The sequence below is a fragment of the Acomys minous genome (genome assembly GCF_964271855.1).
Source record: "Acomys minous genome assembly, chromosome: 20".
Lineage (NCBI taxonomy): Eukaryota > Metazoa > Chordata > Mammalia > Rodentia > Muridae > Acomys > Acomys minous.
The window spans coordinates 24,067,654-24,093,053 of NC_140502.1; the positions used below are offsets into that span (position 1 = coordinate 24,067,654).

General features: G+C 53.4%; 3 protein-coding genes across 4 annotated transcripts; 2 read left to right on the plus strand and 1 right to left on the minus strand.

Annotated features, from left to right (window-relative positions):
• The first annotated feature begins 571 nt into the window (after positions 1–571).
• EID2 (EP300 interacting inhibitor of differentiation 2) lies at positions 572–2,008 on the plus strand. The gene has a single exon (XM_084770392.1). The coding sequence runs from the start codon at positions 699–701 to the stop codon at positions 1,407–1,409; it is 711 nt and encodes a 236-aa protein (XP_084626518.1). The 5' UTR covers positions 572–698; the 3' UTR covers positions 1,410–2,008.
• A 7,522-nt stretch (positions 2,009–9,530) lies between these two features.
• Positions 9,531–11,510, plus strand: EID2B (EP300 interacting inhibitor of differentiation 2B). The gene has a single exon (XM_084770012.1). The coding sequence runs from the start codon at positions 9,593–9,595 to the stop codon at positions 10,049–10,051; it is 459 nt and encodes a 152-aa protein (XP_084626138.1). The 5' UTR covers positions 9,531–9,592; the 3' UTR covers positions 10,052–11,510.
• A 2,082-nt stretch (positions 11,511–13,592) lies between these two features.
• On the minus strand, positions 13,593–24,046 carry SELENOV (selenoprotein V). Of its 2 annotated transcripts, XM_084770295.1 has the most exons (7): positions 23,271–24,046; positions 22,120–22,933; positions 20,266–20,290; positions 20,075–20,128; positions 19,749–19,823; positions 19,509–19,645; positions 13,593–13,904 (listed from the first exon to the last, which is right to left on the minus strand). In XM_084770295.1, the coding sequence occupies exons 1-6, from the start codon at positions 23,407–23,409 to the stop codon at positions 19,568–19,570; spliced, it is 1,185 nt and encodes a 394-aa protein (XP_084626421.1). In that variant the 5' UTR covers positions 23,410–24,046; the 3' UTR covers positions 13,593–13,904; positions 19,509–19,567. The 2 variants fall into 2 exon arrangements, with proteins under 2 accessions (XP_084626421.1, XP_084626422.1); XM_084770296.1 differs by lacking the exon at positions 23,271–24,046 and having other exon boundaries at positions 13,594–13,904; positions 22,120–23,032.
• Between the last annotated feature and the right edge of the window lie 1,354 nt (positions 24,047–25,400).

The window sequence follows — 25,400 nt, forward strand, 5'->3', positions numbered from 1 at the left end:
CAGACCCAGGAAACAGAGGCAGGAAGATCAGGAGTTCATGGTCATCCTTGGCAGTCTGAACTTGATGACAAAGTGTTTCAAGAAAACACGCCCAAGGTGCTGTGGACGTGGCTCCCTAGGTTAAGAGCATTGGCTGCTCTGGTAAATGTTGAGTTCCGAGCACGCGCAGGTTTCCTGGGACTCCAGCTCCAGCACCCTCCTCTGTCTTCTGCTGGCGTTGTATGCATGCGGTGCGCTTACAGACATGCAGGCAAACTACCCTACACAGAAAACAAGTCAACACAAATAAGCAACACGTTAAAGACTAATTTAAAAACTAAAGTTAAACGGGAGGATACAAGTGATGGGATAACAATTGAGACGTCATTTGAATAAATTAATTTTTAAAAAAAAGAGAGAGAGAGAGCCTAAAAAAAAAAAAACTAAAATTCAATTTAGTAACTTAAACCGGTCGGTAGGGGTGTAAAACCGGAAGGGTGCAAACTGCTCCTCTGGCCGCTAGATGGCAATCCCCAGGCTCCGCACCACCAGGCGCCGGGAGGTTCCGAGACGCATGCGCACGCCCCCCCCCCCTCGGCTGCGCGGCCGGAGCATCGCGCTCCCGGACGCGCCCTCGCGTGCACCGCCCCGCGCCTCGCCGTCCCGTTACTCCCGGGTGTCCGGCGAGCGAGCCCCAGCGCCGACCCTGCGCTTCCGACATGTCCCAGCCGCCCGCAGCCAGCAGCGTCCCGCAGACGGGCGCGGCGAGCGGCGGCGGCGGCCGCGGGCTCCCGCGGGCCGAGGTTGGCGGCGGGCGCGGTGCGCTCCCGGGCCCCGCGCGACCGGAGGAGATCCGGGGAGGTCCGATGGCGGCGGCGGCGGCCCGGGAAGGACCCGCAGCCCCGGGGGTGGCGGCGGCGGCGGCCAGGGGAGGCCGTGTGGCTGCAGCAGCTCGGGGGAGCCCGGCGGGGGCGGCTCGCGGGGGCGCGGCGGCCCGGGAAGGCCCGATGGCACCGGCGGTGTCCAGGGAAGCCCGGATGGCGGAGGTGGCCCGGCTGCTGGGCGAGCCGCTGGAGGAGGACGCACCCGAGGGCAGGCCCCGGTCCAGGGCGGGTGGCCTGGCCGCGCTGCCGTACCTGCGCCTCCGCCACCCGCTTAGCGTCCTGGGCATCAATTACCAGCAGTTCCTGCGACATTACCTGGAGAACTACCCGGTCGCCCCGGGCCGGATCCAGGAGCTGGAGGAGCGCAGGCGACGCTTCGTGGAGGCCTGCAGAGCCAGGGAGGCAGCCTTCGACATTGAGTACCTGCGCAACCCCCAGAGGGTGGATTTTGACATTTTAACCTTTACCATAGCCCTGACGGCCTCGGAGGTGATCAATCCTCTCATAGAAGAACTGGGGTGCGATAAGTTCATCCACAGAGAGTGAGGAGTCGGCTCGGGGAGGGCGCGGGGTGCGCACGGCAGGCGGCAGCAAGACCTCCGGCATCCCGGCATCCCGAGCCTATGCCCATCCTGCAACTTGGTTTTCAGAAGTCGGAAGGATCTTGAGAATTAGGCAAAGAGGGGGGTGGGGGAGGGGGAAAAGGCGTCAGAAGATTCGCGCGGAGGGGACGGGGAGGGAGATGTCGAAAGCACCGTAAAGGCTCCTGTAACGTCTCTTCAGGCTATGATCGGTTGGAATTTTTCTTGTGGTTTTTTTTTTTTTTTTTTTGAAAATGTCTTATCCGCGTGACCTCGTCTTTACTAAGGAAAGGATGGCTTTGTAAAAATTTAAGACTTTAAAGAAAGTTTTCAGTAGTAGAAGCCCCACGGTCAAGAAAGATCAGCACGGAAAGACTTAAGACTGACTTGAGGACGAAGTTTATACGTCAAGAACTTGGCCTTGTCAGAACAGCGCCTTCTCTTCATACCCAAAGTCCACGAGAGTGTAAGACGGACGTTTGTGTTTGGTTCTGAGACGTTGCAAATGGCAAGCAACTCAAATATTGTATATATTATGTGATAAAATCGTGATTTTCAAACATACCAGATTTCTGGGATTTGTTCTCCATTTTTGAAAAGGTTTTTTTTTTTTTCCAGTAGCACTCATCTATTCATAAGCCCCAAGAATATGAAGGACTGAAAATCTCCTGTGCGTCCTTCCTTGTCCCCCGTACCTAATGCGTCGTCCTCTGAAGGCAGTTTCCTTCCTTGTTTCCTTAAGGTGTACACAATATATATATTTATTTTATATCTTCACATGGTTGACATATTCTGGGTTGCGCACTGTGAATTTGTTAAGAAGAATACCCAGAAGAGCTTTTCCCGACCTGTACACTTAACTCCTTAGAGCTGTATTTCTTTGCCCGCTGGGGTCGGGCTGTTGCGCATCGGTTACTCCCGGCGATGTGGCCGCCTCTGGTAGGTTGTCTCCCGTGCGTATCGCCTGGCCCGTGTGAGCAGATGACACACGCGGCTTCAGTTCTGAGCATGTGTTTCACGTTTACCATCCCAGGGTGGAATAAGCCTTAATACTTGATGATGTGTTGTAACTGCTACTATGTCTTCTCTCTCTTTCCTTTAAGCTTCCGTGAAATTATCGTGGCGTCTTACTGGCTTCTTAGGCTTTGTGTTCTTGGTAATACCCGTAGTCTGATTTCTAGAAGTGACAAGCCTGGGCCAAAGGTTTGCCCCCTTTGTAACTTTGCAGATACAGTGCATTTGCCTCTCTAACGGTCTCACCAGTGACTGATAGATGGGTATTTTCTGGCTGCCTAGCCAGTGTGCTCACCTGTCAGATGTATTGTGCTTACCAGCCTGAGGGTAGAAAACGGTGTATCGGTTTTAAGGCTTTTATTGTAAGTTATCTTTTCATTTAAAGATGAAAAGGGAGCTCAAAATTTATGTCAGTGATAGCACACTTGCCTAGAATCCCCCAGTGAGGGGCTGGGGTGTGGCTCAGTGGTAGAGCCCCTGCCTAGAATCCCCCAGTGAGGGGCTGGGGTGTGGCTCAGTGATAGAGCCCCTGCCTAGAATCCCCCAGTGAGGGGCTGGGGTGTGGCTCAGTGGTAGAGCCCCTGCCTAGCATCCTCCAGTGAGGGGCTGGGGGTGTGGCTCAGTGGTAGAGCCCCTGCCTAGAATCCCCCAGTGAGGGGCTGGGGGTGTGGCTCAGTGGTAGAGCCCCTGCCTAGAATCCCCCAGTGAGGGGCTGGGGTGTGGCTCAGTGGTAGAGCCCCTGCCTAGAATCCCCCAGTGAGGGGCTGGGGTGTGGCTCAGTGGTAGAGCCCCTGCCTAGAATCCCCCAGTGAAGGGCTGGGGTGTGGCTCAGTGGTAGAGCCCCTGCCTAGAATCCCCCAGTGAGGGGCTGGGGGCGTGGCTCAGTGGTAGAGCCCCTGCCTAGAATCCCCCAGTGAGGGGCTGGGGGTGTGGCTCAGTGGTAGAGCCCCTGCCTAGAATCCCCCAGTGAGGGGCTGAGGGTGTGGCTCAGTGGTAGAGCCCCTGCCTAGAATCCCCCAGTGAGGGGCTGGGGTGTGGCTCAGTGGTAGAGCCCCTGCCTAGCATCCTCCAGTGAGGGGCTGGGGGTGTGGCTCAGTGGTAGAGCCCCTGCCTAGCATCCTCCAGTGAGGGGCTGGGGGTGTGGCTCAGTGGTAGAGCCCCTGCCTAGAATCCCCCAGTGAGGGGCTGGGGTGTGGCTCAGTGGTAGAGCCCCTGCCTAGAATCCCCCAGTGAGGGGCTGGGGGCATGGCTCAGTGGTAGAGTCCCTGCCTAGAATCCCCCAGTGAGGGGCTGGGGGTGTGGCTCAGTGGTAGAGCCCCTGCCTAGAATCCCCCAGTGAGGGGCTGGGGTGTGGCTCAGTGGTGGAGCCCCTGCCTAGAATCCCCCAGTGAGGGGCTGGGGGCCTGGCTCAGTGGTAGAGCCCCTGCCTAGAATCCCCCAGTAAGGGGCTGGGGGTGTGGCTCAGTGGTAGAGCCCCTGCCTAGAATCCCCCAGTGAGGGGCTGGGGGTGTGGCTCAGTGGCAGAGCCCCTGCCTAGAATGTACGAGTCTCTGGGTCTGATCACCAACACCACAACATTCTAATTCCTTTCCTCTCTCATGACTGTCCAGATTCTTTGTGGTTTTGAGAGGGTTTCTCTCTGTGACACCAGCTGTCCTGGAACTTGCTCTGTAGACCAGGCTGGCCTCGAACTCATAGAGATCTGCCTCCCAAGTGCTGGGATTAAAAACATACACCATCACCACCCTGATGACTGTCCATAATGACTGTAGCAGTTGTCTATGTCTTAGTGACAGTAGGTATGACAATAGTATGTGATATGAGTTACAAATATATTATCAGCCGGGCTTGGTGGCACATGTCTTTAATCCCAGCACTCGGGAGGCAGAGGCAGGCGGATCTCTGTGAGTTCTAGGCCAGCCTGGTCTACATAGCAAGACAGCTAGGGCTACACAAAGAAACCCTGTTTTGGGAAGGGTAAAAAAAAATAAATAAAAATTATATATATATATATATATATATATATATATATATATATATATATATATATATATTCCTCCTTGGCTGGCTTTTCTGAAAGATTTTATTTTTATCCTTGATATGGGTTAGAGGGATCAAATTCGGGTCACCAGGCTTGTGTCAACTCATCTGCCTAGATTTTTGTTTTCCTATTTTCCCTAAACTATGCAAGGTTTTGAATCCCAAAGTTTTCTTGGTGTATGTGGGAGAGATTCCCCTTTTCCTCTTGAGCCACTTGAGATTTATTCAGAGGAGAAAACAGTTTGAAGTAAGGATCCACTTTTCCTATAGCAAAGGAGCTTTTCTAGAGCTCTCGCGAACTTTCTGATGCTGAACTCACTTACAATGCTCTCTCGTAGTGTTTCTGGCTTTTTAATGTTCATTTTATTTTGTGGGGGCGGGAAGAGGAACAAGGGCCTCTCTGTGTAGCCCTGGCACTGCCTCTGTAGACCAGGCTAGCCTCAAACTCAGAGATGCAGCTGCCTCTGCCTCCCAGGTGCTGGAAATAAAGGCGTGAGCCACCAGAAGAGGATCATTGGATCCCTTGGAACTGGGGTTCCGACCGGTTATGAGCTGCCACGGGGGTGCTAGAAACCAAACCCAGGCCTTTGCAAGAGCAGCAAGTGCCCCGAACCTCTGAGCCGTCTCTCCAGCCACTGGATCTTTCTTTTGAGGTGTGTTTTTGTCATGTTCCGTTTAAGACACCCCACTTTTAACTCATGCTGGCCTGAAACTTAAGGATTCACATGTCTGTCTTCCAAATGCTGAGGTTACGGGCGTGAGGAAGCACACCTGTAAAATAAGGCATCCTTCTAGCCAGGTAGCTGGTGGGATACGCCGTTGCGTATTCCCAGGAGAGACAGACCTGGTCTATAGTACAAGTTCTGGGACATCCAGGGCTACACACACGGAGAAACCTTGTCTCCAAAAAAAGGGAGGAAAAACTAAAAAGATACAGAACTCTTCCTATCCAAATGAGCTTTTTTTCACTACCACCAACACCACCACCACCACCACCAAGACAAGGTTTCTCTGTGTAGCCTTGGCTGTCCTGGAACTCATGCTATAAACCAGGCTGGCCTCAAACTCACAGAGATCTGCCTGCCTCTGCGTCCTAGCTCTGGGGTTAAAGTAAGTTGTGGTGGTTCATGCCTTTAGTCCCAGAACATGGGAGGATGAGGCAGGAGGATGACCAGAAGTTTGAGGTCATCTCAAAATATAAAAATTAGGGCTAGGTCCCAGCACAATGTGTCAAATGCTTGTTTGCAAGGTTTGTCCCCAAAACTCACATAGAAAACATGAGATCAGCCGGGTGGTGGTGGCGCATGCCTTTAATCCCAGCACTTGGGAGGCAGAGACAGGTGGATCGCTGTGAGTTCGAGGACAGCCAGGGCTACACAGAGAAACCCCGTCTCAAAAAACAGAAAGAAAGAGAAAGAAAGAAAGAAAGAAAGAAAGAAAGAAAGAAAGAAAGAAAGAGAAAACATGAAGTGACAGCAGCCCTGGGTCCCCTCAGGATGCCTGTCTCAGAAACCAAGGTAGAATTGTCACAAAGAACCCCAGAGGTTGACCTCTGGCCTCCATGGCACCTGCACAGACATGAAAACAAGCGCGCGCGCGCACACACACACACACACACACACACACACGTTTAAAAACTTTTATATCCTTTGAATATAAATGTTTATTTGGGTATTAATACCCAATTAAACAGTATTAATACTCTTCAATGAATTCATTGATCTTCCACAGGGCTAGTCATTTATTCGTAGACACCCCCCCCCCTCCCGAGACAGGGTTTCTCCATGTAGCCCTGGCTGTCCTGGACTCACTTCGTACGCCAAGCTGGCCTCAGGATCCACCTGCCTCTGCCTCCCCGGGGGCTGGGATTCCAGGCATGCACTGTCACGCCCTACTATTCCTACATATTTTTTTTTTATCTCTTGTCTGCATGTAGGTCTGTGTACTTGAATGCCAGGTGCTCCAGGAGGCCAGAGGAGGGCCCCTGATCCCCTGGAACTGGAGTGACAGGTAGCTATGAGCTGCCATTTGGGTGCTAGGAATGGAACCTGGGTCCTGTGGTGCCATCTGAGCCATCTCTCCAGCCCGGTATCTTTTTCTTTTTTTCTTTTTTTTTTTTTTTTTTTTTAATTATTAGGGCCAGCAGGCCAGAAGAGGGCACCAGATCTCATGAAAGATGGCTGTGAACCACCACGCGGTTGCTGGGAATTGAACTCAGGACCTTTGGAAGAGCAGGCGGCACTGTTAACCACTGAGCCACCTCTCCAGCCTCCCCCCCCCCCCCATCTGTTTTTAGATAGAAAGGTGACTGGCTTTTGTCAGTGCGCATGCTGGACATGGTGCATGCCTGGAATCCCAGCACGGGGGAGGCAGAGGCAGGAAGATGCTAAAGTGGAGGCCAATTTGTGCTTTGTAGCAAGACTCTGTCTCAAAACCCAGAATCTATGAAAGTGACCCTAGGTTATGTCAGGACCACCATGTTCAATTGTGAAATCGTGCTGACTGACACAGCATGATTTGTACTAATGTGTGTGTGTGTGTGTGAGAGAGAGAGAGAGAGAGAGAGAGAGAGAGAGAGAGAGAGAGAGAGACTGACTCACTATGTGTAGCTTTGGCTGGACTGGAACTCTCTATGTAGACCAGAATGGCCCTGAACTCACAGAAATCCTCCTGCCTTAGCCTGATTGAGTCCAGAGCACTACCAGTGAGCTATACTCCCAGGCCGGTTGTGTGCACCTGCCACAGTACACACAGGGTCAGGAGACAACTTGTAGGAGTTGGTTTTCCTTTCACTAGGTGGGTCCCGGGGACATAACTCAAGACATCAGCACCTTTGTGGTTTTTTGTTTGTTTGTTTTGGTTTGTTTTGGTTTTGGTTTTTCCAGACAGGATCTCTCTGTGTAGCCTTGGCTGTCCTGGACTCACTTTGTAGACCAGGCTGGCCTCGAACTCACAGTGATCCGCCTGCCTCTACCTCCCGAGTGCTGGGATTAAAGGTGTGCACCACCACACCCGGCTACCTTTGCGGGTTTTTATTCCTTACTTTGAGACAGGGTCTTAATTAGCTGCCCAGACTAGCCTTGAACCCTGTAGCCCAAGGCATCCTGCCTCAGGCACCAGAGTAGCTGGGGTGACCTGCCTGTGTTGGGGACAGCATTGGCAGGTCGGTGACAAGTGGACTCTGGATTCACCAAAGACACAATTGAACACCAGCCCAAGAGGCATGTCCCATGACAGTCCTCACTTACCAGGAGATTGGGATAGATGCGGGCGCTTCCTATTGGGACTCTACGTGAGAGAAGCATGGGAGGATGGGGAAATAGAAGGATCCAGAAGGTCCTAGAAACATCATGATGGGCGGATCTGAGCACAGGGGGTCTGCTCAAACTACTGCACTAACCAAGGACAACACATGCAGTAAGCATTGAACCCCTACCCAGATCTAGCCAATGCACAGGACATTATCCACAGTAGAGTGGAGAGCGGGGGCTGACTCTGACATGAACTCTGGTGCCCCATATTTGATCACTTCCCCTTGGTGGGGAGGCCTGGAGGCGCTCAGAGAAAGGATAAGCAGGCTACCAGGATGAGACTTGATAGGCTGGGACCTTACGGTGGGGAAAAAGGTCCCCTTCTGTCACAGACCTAGGGGAGGGGAATAAGGTGAAAGAGGGAGGGAGGGAGGAACGGGAGGAGACAAGCAAGGGGATAACAATTGAGATGTAATCTGAATTTTAATAAAAAAAAAATTTAAAGACACAATGACCCTGCTACAGCTGCATTTCAGACAGAAACTGGGCCACTGGATGGTGATTTGATACAAATGGCTCCTAGACACTTTTCTAGTGAGACAGCCTTTCACACAGCCCAGGTTAGCCCAGAACCCGCTGCATAGCCAAAGATGGCCTTGGTCTCTCATCTTCCTGCCTCTGCCTCCCAAACCCTGGCCTTGCGGGTGGGCTCCACCACAGACAGCTAGCTCTCTCGGGGTACTGTTTTAGATGAGGGACAGGCAGCTGCCAGCAAGGGAGAACTGCAACAGCGTGTTACACTCAAGTCACGGAAGTGCCCCCGCGTGGTGAAGAGAGGCCGTGGAAGGGCCGAGGGAAACAGCTACCGAGACCCAAGAGGGGCTGTGGAAAATGAAGACCTTTCCTGAGAAGCACGGAAACTTCACGAGAAAAATGTGCCAGGAAGACGGATCACTGGGGAGAGGCGCTTGCCAACCTGACAACCGCAGTTCGATTGCACACGCACGCCATGGCCCGAACGTGTGCGCACACACAAAATTAAACACGGGCCCGGGAGCCAGAGCCAAGCAAGTAGCAACCCGAGTTCAGTAAGGGTGGAAGAAGAGAACCGGCTCCACCAAGTTGACCTTGACCTCCACAGACACACTAATAAAACATCCCATAGGTTAAGAGCACTTTTTTCTTGCAGAGGACCCAGGGTCAGTTCCCGGCACCTGTGCGGTAGCTCACAAGCATCTGGTAACTCGAGTTCCAGGAGATCCGATGCCCTCTCTGACCTCCGCGGGACTCGGGCACGCATAGGCTGTACATACGCATCTTTGCTGGTTTTTCGAGACAGGGGTGTCTCTGGTGTAGCCCTGGCTGGCCTCGAACTCACAGAAGTCCACCTACCTCCGCCACCTGAGTGCTGGGGTTAAAGGCGGCCTGCACGACCACCGCTAATTCCAGTTTTCTTAAATGCAGAAGCAGGCGGGTCTCTGAGTGTGTATATATGAGTTCCAGGCCAGCCAGGGGTATGTAGTGAGGCGCTATCCAAACAAAACAAAAATAATTAAAATTAAGGTGTGTGACACAATCGCTTCCTACACCGCCCCTCACCGCCCACCCCACGCCCCGCGTGGGCAGCTGGGGGAGGCCACGGCGGTGGCGGCTCACCGCACCGCTGGAGGGCGGCAGAGGCCCGCGCACGGTGCCTGCGCACGCGCTCCGTTCTCCGGCGCGCCGCCGGGGGTCCGTCCCCGCGCGCGCGCAGGCGCGTGCGCACAGCTCCGCACTCCCGCCGCTGGAAGCCCGTTCGTTCCCAGCGCCTCTCCGGTGACCTAAGGGACTCTGCGCATCGGCCATGTCCGAGCTGCCGGGAGAGAGCAGGGTCCCCCACCCGAGCCCCATGAACGGCGTGGGCGACGTCCTGCAGGAGGGCGTGGGCGGGGACAGTCGGATCCCCGTGGTGGCCCAGGAGGGCGCACTGACCGGAGTGGGCCGGCCCATGGCGCGGGGCCCCGGCCCGGTTCCCCCGCCGTTCCCCGGCGTGGCGGGCCTGATGGCGATGCCGCACCTGCACTCGCCGCTGCGCCTCCTGGAGCTGCACGAGCAGCGGATGTTCCAACACTACCTGCACAGCAACCCCCTGATCCCCACCAGGGTGCTCCGCGACATCGAGGAGCGCCGCCGGCTGTTCGTGGAGGGCTGCAGGGCCAGGGAGGCGGCCTTCGACGCCAACCCCCCGCAGATGGACTCGGACGCTCGCGCCTTCACCCTGGCGCTCACCGCCTCCGACGCCCGCGGCCCCACGGCCGACTGAGCGGGCGCCTTCCAGCCTTACAACCGCTGCCCACAGCAGGGAGGAGGCCCGAGGGAGCGGGTGTTCAAAGTCACCCTCCTCCCGCTAAGTAGCGAGTTTGGAGGAGGGTCCAGCCTGGGCTACAGCAGACTCTGTCTTTTAAAATAAAATAATAATAATTATATATGTATATATGTATATAATAATTATATATGTATATATATGTATACATATATGTGTATACATATATATATGTAGCCAAGAAGTCGGATGACTCTTAGGATCAAGGGCAAAAGCAGAAGTCTGGGCAGATGTCATGAGGCGGGAAGTCCAAGCCAGAATACAGCCACGGGCAGGCCCAGGATGGGATGGACACTCTTGGCTCGGAGCTGGCCGGCAAAGAGGACCCTTCTGATTTCCACCTGTGACCGCTAGCGATCTTTTTTTTTTTTCCCCACCTCTGCATTTGTGGAAACTCAAGGTTGCTGCGCTGTAAAGGACGATGGTTTTTGCAAAGATGAAGTCTAGGAATTGACCGGTGGGGTGAAAAAAAAAATCATGATCAGCCGAGATTCGGGAAGCCGCAGTTGTTAGACACAGTTGCTCCTGGTTTGTAAAGAGGCTGTGGAGACAATTTGGACATCTCAGAGCCGAGGGCCGTCTCCTTGTCAGCTGACAAGCCCACCGCGTCGTCAGTCCTTGCGTCTGATGTTCTGTACACGAGCTGTAAATATTCAGATGGGGGGGGAATCATGTATGTGTCGTGAGATGAATATTTTTCAAGACCTTGTGTAATTGTATCCACGTGGGGATAGATTTAATATTTAAATGATAGGTGTACAGTCACAAGACTCCTCTAAAAGTAGCACAAGAGGAGACGGGAAGTTAAACTTTTCTCTCTACCAAACTGAAAACAGCTATCCATAGTGATTTGCGTTGAGGTGGGGAGGCTGTTTTCTGTAGGGTTTTCAAAACCCATTTCTGATGCACATACAAATTGATAGCAGTCTGGTTATCCCCCAATCCTGGGTGCTGAGGATGCAACCCAGAGCCGCTAGGCACAGGCTCTGTGGTTAAAGGCGTTTGTTGATAAGCCTCATTACAGAATTTGACCCCAGGACACACACACACACACACACACACACACACATACAATATATATAAAATTAAAATTAAAATCTAGCCAGGTGGATGTAATGGCGCACACCTTTAATCCCAGCACTAGGGGCAGAGGGGCAGGCAAATCTCTGAGTTCAAGGCCAGCCTGGTCTACAAAGAGTTCCAGGACAGCCAGGGGCTACACAGAGAAACCCTGTCTCAAAATAAAAATAAATAAATAAAATCTAGATAGTACACATACCTTGGGTTTTTATATTTTCAGTTGTAAATAAATAAAAAAAATAATTTTTAAAATCTAGATAGTACATATATCTTGGGTTTTTATATGTTCAGTTATATTGGAAGTAAATTCTACATCGGGTTTTTCTTTGTCATGACTGTTTTTTAAGGCTGTACCTGAACATTTAATGATGTAGTTGTCTGGATTGTTTGAAAATGTTCTGAAGATTCATGTGTGTGTGTGTGAGCCTGCGTGCATACGTGTGAGCCACGTCAGTGCGAGAGACTGAGGAGGCCAGGAGAGGGTTTGGATCCGCAGAACTTGTCGCAGGCAGCCGTGAGCCCCATGCTGGCTCTGGGACCTGAAGCTGTCCACTGAGTCATCCCTCCCGCCTCTGTTTTTTTTTTTTTTTCTTTATTGGAAACAGGGTCTGTCTATGTAGCAGTGGCTGCCCGAAGAGAGTGTAGGGTCCCCTGGAACTGGAGCTGGAGTTAGAGGTGGCCGCAAGCTACCGCGTAGGTGCTGGAAAGTGAAACTGGGTCTTCTGGAAAAGTTTGATTCCCCAGAACACATGGAAAGGTGGAAAGAGCCGAGCATGGTAGCATGCCATTTAATCCCAGAAATTAGGAGGCAGCGTGGGTTAGATCTGTGAATTCAAAGCCTGCCTGGGCTATATGACTAAAACCCAGGACAGTCGTGGTTACATAGAGACCCTGTCTCAAAATAAAATAAGAGTGGAAAGAGAACTTGCTATGCCCAAATTTTGAGAGACTCCCCAAACAGGCCACCCAAGAGCCAAGTCCAAACGCAATGGCAAGGAAGTCTTTATTGCAGGTTCAAACCCAGGCCACCCCTCCTGTGCCCTGGCACAGCAGATGCGGCGAAGTGGCCTCGAGTCTCAATTGAGAGGGGTTTTTACAGGTTTTAGGCAAAGAATTGGGTTTTACGGTGTATATGGTTGGATGGCATTTGGGCAGAAAAGCTGCAAGCAGGGAGTTACGAGCCTTGGCGTTTCATGGCTGGGTAATAGGTATAGGGCAAGTTGACCTATAGAAAAGGTTGACTGAAGCAGTCATGGGAGCATTAGGAACTTTGGCCTGGCTTCTCCTAATTGGTGTTGCTATGTATGTGCCAGACCACCTGCTGGTCAACTTGACCAGCAGAGAGAGTCTATTTGGACTTTCCCAAGGTGAGCTGATTGTGTTGCTAGGGAATGTTTTTCTCTTTAGACTAGTTTGTGGTTTTTCTGGAATCTGGGTTCTGCCCTTGGCTAGGTTTAACACAAAATGGAGTTTCTTTTTCAAAATGGAGTTTGTCTGGTCCTTACAAACTGACTTCACAAAATTGTCCTCTGATTGCCACATGCACACACATAGAATAATAACTATAAAATCACTCAAATTTTAAAAATTTAATTTAAAATACATTTTTTTAAAAGAGAAGAAAAGGGGGGCTGGAGAGATGTCTCAGAGGTTAAGAGCACTGACTGCTCTTCCAAAGGTCCTGAGTTCAATTCCCAGCAACCACATGGTGGCTCATAACCATCTATAATGTGATCATATATACATATACTATATACATAATAAATATACATAATATACATATTACATAATAAATAATACATAATATACATGTATACATATACATAATAAATAAAAATTTTTTTAAAAGAGAAGAAATATTTGAGACCAGTCACAATCCACCTCTCAATTTCAGTTCTTTGTTTTGTTTGGCCACTATGTGGCTCTGGCTGTCCTGAAACTCAGGGATCCGCCTCACAAGTACTGGGATTAAAAGCGTGCGCCGCCACTGCCTGCCTGGCTCCAACTTTTAGCGATGCCCGTATAATCAAAAGTCTCCTCGACTTAGGCTGTTGGAAATAAAGGCATGACAAAAGTAGCAAGCTGGTTTTGACAGTGTGCGGAGTCAAGGCTGGGCAACCAGGAACGACTAACTGGTCTAGCCTCGGCCTCCAAGTAGACTGGGTTAATCAGGTTCCCGGCACTGCCGTGAATCCTTCAGGCAATCAATTTACAAGGAGAAATGGCTCCTTTGGGCTCACAGTTTCAAAGGCCTCAATCCAGCATCAGTGGCCCTTTTGTCTTGGGCCTGTGGTGACATGGTACTTCATAGCTCGCCCCACGGTGGAGGGACAGCTGGGAGAGAAAGGAAGGGTCTGGGGTCCCAACGTCCCCTTCCAACACGCATCCAACACCCCCGCCTCCTCCCACTAGACCTCACCCCCACCACCTCCCAGCAGCCCGGGGAGAGACATAGCATGGACCGTCCCCATCCTCCCTCCCAACCCTGTCTTGCACAAGATGGGGAAGATGCAGAGAGCACGGTGGCGGACGACTGCCACAGACCTCCGGTGTGAGAGCGGTGACAGCACACATTGCCAGAGGCCAAACTCAGGGAAGCAGAATAAATTTTCTTTACTTTCCCCAGCCCCACCCAAGCCCCAGCCACCATCAGAAAAGGACCTGGTCCTGGTTCGGCAGCATTTCAGCCCTTCCCGTCATCCTGCTGAGGCTCCTGGGATGGGGAGAGAAACAAAACAAAACAGTAATGATTCCCTATAAAAGTATTAGTGTTTCAAGGCCGGGCGTGACGGCACACGACTTTAATCCCAGCACTCGGGAGGCAGAGGCAGGCTGATCGCTGTGAGTTCGAGGCCAGCCTGGTCTACAATGGGAGTCCAGGACAGCCAAGGCTACACAGAGAAACTCTGGCTCAAAACTCAAACACACAAACAAAAAGTCTTTCTGGAGGGCTTCCGTGTTCTAAGGCTCAACTGATGTCTGGGAGGCTCACTGCCTCCTGCTCACCTAGTTCTGGAAGCTTCTAGCCTCTGTACAATCTAACCTAGGCCTAGGATGTGTCCAGCCTCTGAGACTTACTGCTGAATAAGCTCGCCCTTTCTTGTTCTTTCTGAGCTCTGGGCTGGCTGCTTCAACTCCGCTGTTCTGGCTCAAACTCTCATCCCAGCTGACTTATTTACTCTGGCTTCTCTCCACCTGGAATTGCTCTGCTTGGCCTCAGACTAACTCAGCGATCTGCTCTAATCTCCTGGCTCCTCCTCATTCTCTGGCTCCTTCAGTCTTCACCTGAGTTCTCTCTCTGCAGCCCGTCTCTCTATTGCTGTCCTGGTAAATCTCCCTGCTCTCTCTGTAAAACTGCCTCTTAAGTAGCTTCCCTTTCCTCTCTCTTCTCACGAGAGTGGGCGTATCCTATCCTGTCAAATCTTATATGATTCGTCATCTTTTCTGCCTCTAAATTAGACATCACTTTCATGTGCTTCCTTCTACAAACTAACTTTACCTTCACTGTTTGGGATTAAAGACATGCACCACCACGCCTGGACCTAAGCTTTTCTTTCCCTGATAACTCGCTCTTTACCAGGCTGGCCTTGAGCCTCTGTTTGCCTCTGTCTCCTGGGTTAAAGGCGTGTTTGTATTCCAGTTAACCACAGACCTAGAAGGCTTTTGGATGTGATCTCTTGCCAGAGCAGCTGTGTTCTGAACTAACATCCCTCTACAAAGGCAGTCCATGGGTATTATTCATTACACACACACACACACACACACACACACACACACACACGCTCACTTGAACTCTTTATGAAGTCCTCAGATGACCTTGAGTCACTGACCTTCCTGCCTCCACCTCCCGGGCACTGGACCCACAGGTGCACACCACCTCCCAGGTGCCTGGCATCAAATCCAGGGCTGCCTGCACTCCAGGCGAGCAGTCTGCCACTGAGCTGCAGCCGCAGACCTTTAGCGGTTGGTGTGCATGGCATGTGTGCACTTGTGTGTATGTGTGTACGAGTGTAGTGTGTGCCTCTGCACACACATGCGGAGGCCAGAGGCAGATGTCACATGTCTCTTATCACACTCTAACTTAGTTTTTGTTAAGATGTGTTCATTTTTAGGCTATAGGTATGAGCGTTTGCCAGCACATATGTCTGTGTACCATGCGCATGCCTGGTGCCTGGAGAGGCCAGAAGAAGGTGTTTGAGCACCTATAGCTGGAGTGACAGAGGGTTGTGAGGCACCGTGTGGGTGCTGGGAAACAAACTAGGTCCTCTGCAAGAGTGACACGGTGCTCTTAACCCCTAAGCCGCCTCCCCAGCCCCACACCTTATTTCTGACACACAGTCTCAAACTCACAGTTTCAGCTAGATTATCTTGGCAGCGAGATCCTGCATCCATATCGTCTCTGCCTCAAACACTGTAGTTACAGGACCACATGGCCGTGCCCAGCTTATAGCTGAGTGCTGGGGATTTGAACTCGGGTCCTCTTGTTTTCACAGTCAGTGCTCTGACTAGCTGAGCCAACCTCTTAGCCCTGCCCCCTTTTATGGTTTCTTGAGACATGCTCTGTGGAGCCCATGTTGTCCCCAAACTCTCAGTCATCCTCCTGCCTCAGTTTACTCAGAGTTTGTAAGTGGGATTACAAGCATGAGCCACCATGCCTACCTGTAAAAAGATATTTTTGAGGGCTGGAGAGATTGACTCAGAGGTGAAGAGCACTGGCTGCTCTTCTAGAGGTCCTGAGTTCAATTCCCAGCAACCACATGGTGGCTCACAGCCATCTATAGTGAGATCCGGTGCCCTCTTCTGGCCTGCAGGTGTACATGCAGATAAAACCTTGTATACACAATAAATATATATTTTTCTTTGAAAAGACCCATGGCTGGATGTTAGATGGTATGAAAACATTAAAATATTTTCCAGATGTCATAATCAATTGCCTAATTACCTCCTCTCTCTTTTTTTTTTTAACAGACAGGGTTTCTCTGTGTAGCCTTTGGCTGTCCTGGACTCGCTTTGTAGACCAGGCTGGCCTCGAACTCACAGAGATCCGACTGCTTCTGCCTCCCTGAGTGCTGGGATTAAAGGCGTGCGCCGCCAAACCCAGTTTATTTTCCCATTTTAAAACTTGTCTCTTGCCAGGCAGTGGTGGCGCACGCCTTTAATCCCAGCACTCAGGAGACAGAGGCAGGTGGATCGCTGTGAGTTCAAGGCCAGTCTGGTCTATACTTCGAGTCCAGGACAGTCAAGGCTACACAAAAAAACCCTGTCTGGAAAAACAAAAACAAAAACAAACAAACAAAAAAAACCACAAAAAACTTGTCTCTTAGAGCCAGGTGGCAGGCCATACCTATAATCCCTGCACTCCGGAGACTGAAGCAAGATAATCTTGCGTTTTAGGCCAACATGAAGTTATTATTAGCTCCGAAAGTCTAGAAACAAAATTTTCTCATATCAGGCTCATAAGTGGAGTTCTTTCTTACGATGCACCAGTGAGGAGCTTGGGAGCATTGCTCAGTGGTAGAGCCCCTGCCTAGAATCCCCCAGTGAGGGGCTGGGGGTGTGGCTCAGTGGTAGAGCCCCTGCCTAGAATCCCCCAGTGAGGGGCTGGGGTGTGGCTCAGTGGGGAGCCCCTGCCTAGAATCACCCAGTGAGGGGCTGGGGTGTGGCTCAGTGGTAGAGCCCCTGCCTAGAATCCCCCAGTGAGGGGCTGGGGTGTGGCTCAGTGGTAGAGCCCCTGCCTAGAATCCCACAGTGAGGGGCTGGGGCGTGGCTCAGTGGTAGAGCCCCTGCCTAGGATCCCCCAGTGAGGGGCTGGGGTGTGGCTCAGTGGTAGAGCCCCTGCCTAGAATCTCCCAGTGAGGGGCTGGGGGTGTGGCTCAGTGGTAGAGCCCCTGCCTAGAATCCCCCAGTGAGGGGCTGGGGTGTGGCTCAGTGGTAGAGCCCCTGCCTAAAATCCTCCAGTGAGGGGCTGGGGTGTGGCTCAGTGGTAGAGCCCCTGCCTAGAATCCCCCAGTGAGGGGCTGGGGTGTGGCTCAGTGGTAGAGCCCCTGCCTAAAATCCTCCAGTGAGGGGCTGGGGCATGGCTCAGTGGTAGAGCCCCTGCCTAGAATCCCCCAGTGAGGGGCTGGGGTGTGGCTCAGCGGTAGAGCCCCTGCCTAGAATCCCAGTGAGGGGTTGGGGTGTGGCTCAGTGGTAGAACATCTCCTTAGAAGGTCAAATCCCTGGGGTCTATCCTTCACAAATCCAAAGAGAAAACCCAATCATTAGTGTAAATTATTGCAGGCAACATCTTTTAATATCTTAAAATAATGCTGGATTGTTTTTGTGCTCTGTATCTACAATCCAATACGGATTAACCTAGCCCGATACACTAGCCACATGCCACTGTTGAGCAGCTGGAATGTACTTCAGCCACCGAGAGCTGGCTTTTCACGGTTTTAGCTTTGGTGACTTTTGTCTTGGGACAGGGGCCTCTCTCTGCATACCAAGATGGCCTCAAACTTACCCTAATCCTGCCTCATCCACCTCCCGAGTGCCCCGGGTTCCAGGCACGTGCTGTCACACTCATCGTGAATTTACAAAACAAAAAACGCACAGCTCTACAGCCGGAAGCTAAGACAACCACTTTTATGCTCTTCTGGCCAACACAGGGCCCTAGTGACAGCCACGTCTTGCCCTTCACACTAGCGCTTCCCTCACGGGACTGTCCCAATGGTCCCATTGACAAGACAGGCTTGGTGTTGCTGGCCTGTCATCCAAGCTATTGGAAAGCTGAGGCAGGAAGATTGCAAGTCCAAGACTCAAGGAGGAGCCTATCTCAAAATAAGGAAAGAAGGGGGGAGGGCAGGCTGGAGAGATGGCTCGGTGGTTAAGAGCACTGGCTGCTCTTCCAAAGGTTTTGAATTCAATTCCCAGAAACCACATGGTGGCTCACAACCATCTATAGTGAGATCTGGCGCCCTCTTCTGGCCTGCAGGTGTACATGCAGGCAGAGCACTGTATACATAGTAAATAAACCTTTAAAAAGAAGAAGAGGAAAAAGAGGAAGAGGAAGAAGAAGAAAGAAAGAAAAAAAAGAAAGGAAAAAAGATGGCTACGGGTGCAGCTCTGTGGACCCCAGGTCAGTCTCCAGGAGATAGGAGAAATAAATAAAACCAGGAGCAGGCAAGGAGTGATCCCCTCAGTCAACTGCCCATGTGGCAGACACAGGCTCTGGCTTCACTCACTCCCCAACACCTAATAAACTGGAAACGGTGGGCATGCCTGTAATCCCCAGCCACTGGGAGGCAGAGGCAGGTGGATCTGGATCGTTGTTGAAAGCCATTCTCAGCTCCATAGCAAGTTTGAGGCCATCCTGAGACCCTGAGTGGGGCTGCGGGCCGAAGATATGAAGGGCTAAGGTCGGGGGGAAGCTCAGACCTATAATCCCAGCATTTAAGAGACTACGGCAGAGCCACACGTGGTGGCGCACGCCTTTAATCCCAGCACTCGGGAGGCAGAGGCAGGGGGATCGCTGTGAGTTCGAGGCCAGCCTGGTCTACAAAGCGAGTCCAGGACAGCCAGGGCTACACAGAGAGACTCTGTCTGGAAAAGAAAAAAGAAAAAGAAAACAAACAAAAGAGGCCGTGGCAAGAGGATTGCTGAGAGTTCAAGGGCAGCCTAAACTATATAATAGCTTCTAGGACAGCCCTGGGTTATACAGTAAGACTGTCTCAAAGTGTGTGGGGGCGGGGGCGGGGTTTAGCTCGCAATAATGCTCAGTGAGTAAAAGGGCTTGTTGCCAGGTTTTATGGCCTGAATTCAATTCCCAGAAACTACACTGTGGAGGAAGAGAACTGCGTCTCACAGCTTGTTCTCTGACTTCCACAAACATGGCATTCATGTGCGCTCCGGCGCTCGCGCTCGCGCTCGCTCTCTCTCTCTCTCTCTCTCTCTCTTCTCTCTCTCTCTCTCTCTCTCTCCTTCCCTTCCTCCCCCCTCCTTCCCCTTTCTCCCTCTTTCTCCCTCCCTCTCCCTCTCTCCCTCCCCTCCCCCCTCCCCTCCCTCCCTCTCTCTCTCTCTCTCTCCCCCACCATGGTGGCGCAAACCTTTAATCCCAGCACTAGGGAGGCAGAGGCAGGAGGATCGCTGTGAGTTCGAGGCCAGCCTGGTCTACAAAGCGAATCCAGGACAGCCAGGGCTACACAGAGAAACCCTGTCTCAAAAAAAACCAAACCAAACAAAACAGAACAAAAATGGGATGTGCCCTGATTTTGAGCGTGAGGGTCAGCAGCGGGGGCGGGAGCCGATGCTGGACGCTGCCCTGCCCCTCTTCACTCACCTTCACCCCACTCCCGGCCCTCCACAGCGTCTCCCTCATCTCCAGCTCCACTCTTGCCGCTACCTTTTCTTGACCTCCTCATCGATAACACCCACAAGCTTCTTTAGACTGGACTCATCCACAAAGCCATCACCTTTCTGGGGGTGGAGCAGAAAGGGTCCAGATGTGACCCCCCCCAACCTCCCAGGCACCCCCAACCCTACCCCTCTGATCCTCTTTGGTCCCCTGGCCCGGAAGCACCTTCTTGGAGTGGATCAGCTTCCCGTCCACAAACACTTCAAACTCCCCCGTGATGTTGGTCGCTCTCTCCTCCTCCTGGCAAGGGAACATTGTGGATGGAGGAGGCTGAGGGCTCTCCTCTGACCCTGGAGAGGGGCGAGGGGCGGGATCCCAGAACGGGTAGGGGGAGAGAGGGGGGGAAAGCGGAATCTCAGAACGGGGGTGGGGGCGAGATCGCAGAACGGAGGTGGGGGGGCGGGATCTCAGAACGGGGGAGGGGGCGGGAAGGGGGCGCGGGATCCCGGAACCCTGACCACTCCTCCTCCCCAGGCTACCAGCACACTTACAAACTCCAGAAGGTCTGGAAATTGTTGCTCCAGAGTGTTTTTCAGTAGGATGTACTGAGAGGGAGGAGATGAGGTTATGGGGTAATCCAGTCACGGGGTCATGGGGTCACAAGGAGAGAAAAACAGGGATCCCCCCACTTCCGGTCTTCATGCGACAGGCTCCCTTAGATTCTGAAGAAGAGGCTACTCACCCGAAGCCCATAGCTTCAGAGGCCACTGGAAACGGAGGGCGGGAAACGGGAGGTGGAGAGAAATAAGGGAGCCGAGATGTCACAGCGGAAGTGAGCCGGAGCCAGCCCCATCCCTGGCCTGCTTGGGACCCCCCCACACACACATACACACATGCTCCCATGATACCATCTCAGGGGGAAAAAAACCATCATCCTCCTTATAGTCCCTGAGTGGCCACATAAATGGCTCCATCATCCTCCATCCCCACCTTGCCCAGACACAGGACCCTCCTTGCTGGTCTTTCAATACTGCAGGTGTGTACTGCCTGGGGGCCTGCTCCTAGGGCAGGATGGGCCTGGCTCCCAGTCCTCTCTCGGGTCACCTTCTCGACCCTCCCAGTAGAAACTGTGACGTCCCAGACGCCTTCCTGTGCATCCTAGCTGTGCCTTACTGCCTGCCCGCCCCTCCACACTAGCATGTCAGAGCGACAAGGACAGGAGTCTTCATCATCCTTGCCCTGTGCCTGGCGTCACAAACGCCTGGTGCCACAAACACCCGATCCGTGTGTTTTGTTTTGCTTTGCTTTGCTTTGTTTTGTTTTCTAAACAGCTGTTGAGCCAGGTGTGGCACTTCGTACTTTCACGGGAGCACTTGGGAGGATCTATGTGAATTTGAAGCCAGGACACAGAGTGTTCCAGGACAGCCAGGAGTACATAGTGAGGCGAGGAAGAGGAGGAGGAGAAGCAAGGAGGAAGGAGGAGGGAACTAAGCTTGGCAAGAGGAGAGACACACCACAGGACAGGAAGATGGGCAATGAGCTGCCGGAAATGGCCGGGGCAGAGCTAGAGCAAGGAAGAAGACACAGTGTGAGGCAAGGACACAGAGTCCTCCAGGGCAAGAGAGGCATGGGAAGACGACTCTGAACTAGTCCTCCTCAACCCAGTCCCAGGTCCCCCCTTAAGCCCGAGGCAGCGCCCGAGAGCTACACCCACCCTTCGCGCTTATTTCCCAGGCTGCCCCACTACCTCCCGCCCGGCTCTCCAGTCAGCAGCCTCCTCCCTCCTCCCTGAGAAGCCGCTGCAGTGCTGCCCAAGGGTCGCCTGGAAGGAGACCATCCTGACCAACCCAGCTCAGCTCTGACGTGGAGAGCCCCTTCCCTTCCCCCCTCCCCCTCCCCTCCCCCTCCCCCAGGAAGCTCCTCTCTGCCCACAGCTCTGCAGCTTGACCCATGGCTTTTAATTTAGCCTGGCCTGCTAGGGTAACCAAAGCGAGTGAGGCTGCTCAGGCGCCAGGGCGGGGGGGGGGGGGGGGGGAGATGGGGGGGAGGAGGGGGGAGGGGAGGCAGGGTCCTCAGAGTGGAGTGCAAGGGGGGATGAAAATGGGGTGATGGATGAATGAATGAATGAATCAATCAATCAATCAATGAGAATGCAGTTTAAGCCGGGCATGGTGGCGCACGCCTTTAATCCCAGCACCGGGGAGGCAGAGGTAGGCGGATCGCTGTGAGTTCGAGGCCAGCCTGGTCTACAGAGCGAATCCAGGACAGCCAAGGCTACACAGAGAAACCCCGTCTCGAAAAAACCAAAACAAAACAAAACAAAAAAAACATGCAAATGAGAGTGGATGAATGAGTGAAAATCAAAGACAGACAGATACCACAGAGGTAGGTGGGAGTGAGTGGAAGATACTGAGAGCCAGGGTGGGGAATTCACCAGAGCTTTCTAACCCCAAAGGGACAGACAAGAGGAAGCAGCACTCTGCGGATCTGCCCCCCTACCCAGCGCGCACACCCGGGCCTACGCATACACGCATACACACCCAGAGCCCCAGAACCCGTCCGTCCAGTTCTTGCATGGCTAAACGGAGCCCCTCACCAGTATGTCACACGGATCAGGATTCTGTTGGTGGTTGGGAGGTTCTCACTGGTGGAGGGCATGTCCGTAGACGACACTTCCGTGGACGGCACTTCCGTGGAGGGCACTTCTGTGGAAGTAACTTCCTTGGTGGAAACGAAGCTGGGTGATTGGAAAAATGTGGGGAGCCGATCCATAGCAGGGGCTTCCTTCAGCGGGCTGGCCAAGAACTCTAGCCCAGGGATGGGGCCCGGAGTGGGGCCCAATGTACTGGAGGCCTTGGCGGTGGAAGCCAAGGGCTCTAAGTGGGGCGTAGGGCCCGGAGTGGAGCCCAGGATCTTGGATGCTGAGGGACTGTGCACTGGAAGGGGGCCCTGGATGGCCTCCGCTAGGCTGTGGATCGAGGGTTCCCGCCTTTGAGTGAGCGTGGGATCCTTCGAGAGCCAGCCAGCACCTCCGGAAGAAAGCGGCTGAGCCATGGATGAGGCGGAGCTGGCCATGAACTCCGCGGGAGAGATCGCGGGAAATACCCGGACCGGTGCTGGAGTCCGAAACGGTGCTGGGACCGGTGCTGGAGCTGGAGTTGGGGCTGGGGTTGGGGTTGGGGCTGGGGCCGGGGCCGGGGTTGGGAACCGGATTGGAGCAGGCTTCGGGACGTGGGCGGGAGCCCGGAACCGGGTGGAGGCTCGGACTGGAGTCGGGTGGTTGGCTGGAGTCGCAGCCGGGATCCGGGGAGAAGCTCGGACCGGAGTTGGGTTGTGCGCCAGGTTCGAGGCCCTGACCGGGGTCGCTGCTCGGACGGGAGTCGGTGTCCGGGACCGGGTGTTTGCCCGGGCTGGGGTGGGAGCGGGGATGCGCGCCTTGTTATTCATGGGACCAGGTAAGACCCGGGTACCCCAGCCTGAGCGTCCCGCCTCGCCCCGCTTCCTTGGGCTAGGAGAGCATTCGCACCCCAGGGTTCTAAAGCAGGCACTGTTACACCCTGTTCCAGTCAGGCGGAGATTCCACAGTTCTGGGCCATTCAGGCCGGGCTGTTTGCAGCTCTCACCGAGTTGGTCCCGTCCCTGTCCCCTTCTCCAGCCCCTGCATAAGCAGACACTGCCCTGAGCTTCCCACCGCCAGCGCGGACACTCATGCGTTTAGCTGCCTGCGTCCGTGATAGGATGCCGTACCCAGTATGAAAGAGTGACAGCCCAAAGCCACCAGAGCAGGGTAGGAGGACACACCAGAATTCACACATCCCAGAAAGGAGGCACCGGTCTGCAGGATCAGAGAGGACCTCTGAGAACCAGGAACAGCTACAAGAAACATAACGACAAGCCCACAGGCAACGCAATGACCCGGAACCCACCGCTCGAAGGTGGCTGAGCCACGATTCTCACACCAGATCGTGGTGTCGGGTTCTGTGCTTTCACCACTCAGAGAAGAATCCTTGGGAGCTGTCAAAGTGAGAACCTGTCTTCAACCCTGTGTTCCCAGCTCCTAGAACAAGACCTGGATCAATAAACGCTGTGGAACCTGAGTTAGTGAGATAAAGGGGGAAGCTTGCACCGGAAAAAGGGGACCAGTTTTGGAGCTGGAATGTCGGCCAAAGCAGAGGTGACAAGGACGGGAGCCAGGGACAGTGGCTGTAGGATTTCTGAAGTCCACTGCCTCCCCCTGGGTCAAAGCCGCTGCCGCGCCTGCCCGTAGAAGAGCCCTGAGCCTCAGCTCTCCTTAGCACTGAGCCTGGCACCACCACCACCGCCACCACCACCACCACCCTCACAGGAGGAGAAAGCCGCAGTGCCCTTGCCTCAAGGCTCGGCCTGGGGCAGCAATAGTAGTCTGCCCCAAAGCCTTGGCGGTCCATCCCCAAGCGGCAGCAGCCCACCGCAAGCTGTGCTGGCCTGCTGCCATCCACTGTCCACTTCCCACCCCCCTAGCCCCGTGACACGATACCTTCTCCAAGCTGTGGGGGAGCCCAACACACACACACACACACACACACACACACACACACACACACAATGTATCACCTCCCCAAAAGCTATGTCTAACCCTTGAGCAGCGGAACCACTAAAATTTAAAGTGGCTCACTGTCAGTCCTCCTCCCGCCTCAGACTCGCGCTCTCTCTCGCTCGCTCTCTCGCTCGCTCTCTCTCTCTCTCTCTCTCTCTCTCTCTCTCTCTCTCTCTCTCTCTCTCCCTCCCTCCCTCCCTCCCTCCCTCCCTCTCTCTCTCTCTCTCTCTCTCTCTCTCTCTCTCTCTCTCTCTCTCCCTCCCTCCCTTCCCGACCTCCGACCCCCGACTGTGGAGACTGCAGTCCGGGAGAGACAAAATGTCTCTCGCCGCTGCCCCAGCGCAAGCTCAGCGGGAGCTGTCCGTGGTGCTATTCTGCTTCGGCTAACTGAACAGGACACCCTTGCTTATCTCAGGAAGCCCGCTCCTGCCACCGTGGGAGCTGTCCATGACGACAGCCTTCCCTGCTTCAGCCTGCTGCCTCCACAAGGGACTCTCTGTAAATTTTGGACACCTTGTAAATTTTATTACCTCTCGAGGCAGAAAAGCAGCCAGACGTGGGCCTGAGAAAGCTCTAGCAGCCCAGCCCCCGCCTTCTCCAACCCCTTAAATTTGACGTGAGAAGTCGGGACATAAACCCACCAATCCCTGAGCTTCCCCCAGCTAAGGTTTGAAATCCCACCAATCCGCTCTCTGGAAATCCTTGCCCAGAAAGCTCCGCCCCCTAAGAAACTCTATATAAAAGTTGTGTCTGCCCAGCTCCCCTGCTCTCTCTTCCTGGAAGCACAGCCAGCCAGCCACTCTTGGATTCGTCTCTCCAATAAATATCTTGTAAGAGATTTACTACCTGGGGTGACTCATTTGTCGGAAGAAGCAATGAAGAAGAGAAAAAGAAGAAGAAACAAAGGAGTGCAGCTCAAGCTCCAAGGCTCCTCGGTTCCTCAGGGTTTGGGGTAACCATCCTAGGAGCTGCACTGTCTCTCTTGAGGAGGCCTCCTTTGAGAACTGTGAGGTGCCTGGGCTCCCGTGCCTCAGGATACCCTTGGGATGCTGCCCTACCTCAGAGCAGGGATACCTTCCCAGCCCTCGGAGTTGACACCCTTCCACCTGGGTACCAGAAGGCAGGCCACTCATGACACAGTGACGATGTGAGGCCAGCCAGACTTCGCTCTGAAGCCATGGAGATGCGGCTCAGTTGGTAGAAATTTTGTCATAGTATTCACGAAGGCCTGGTTTTTGAGACAGGGTCTCTCTGTGTAGCTTTGGCTGTCCTGGACTTGCTTTGTAGATCAGGCTGGCCTC

Coding starts and splice junctions, on each gene's coding strand:
- EID2 (XM_084770392.1), top strand. CDS start 699: ATGTCCCAGCCGCCCGCAGCCAGCAGCGTCCCGCAGACGGGCGCGGCG.
- EID2B (XM_084770012.1), top strand. CDS start 9,593: ATGTCCGAGCTGCCGGGAGAGAGCAGGGTCCCCCACCCGAGCCCCATG.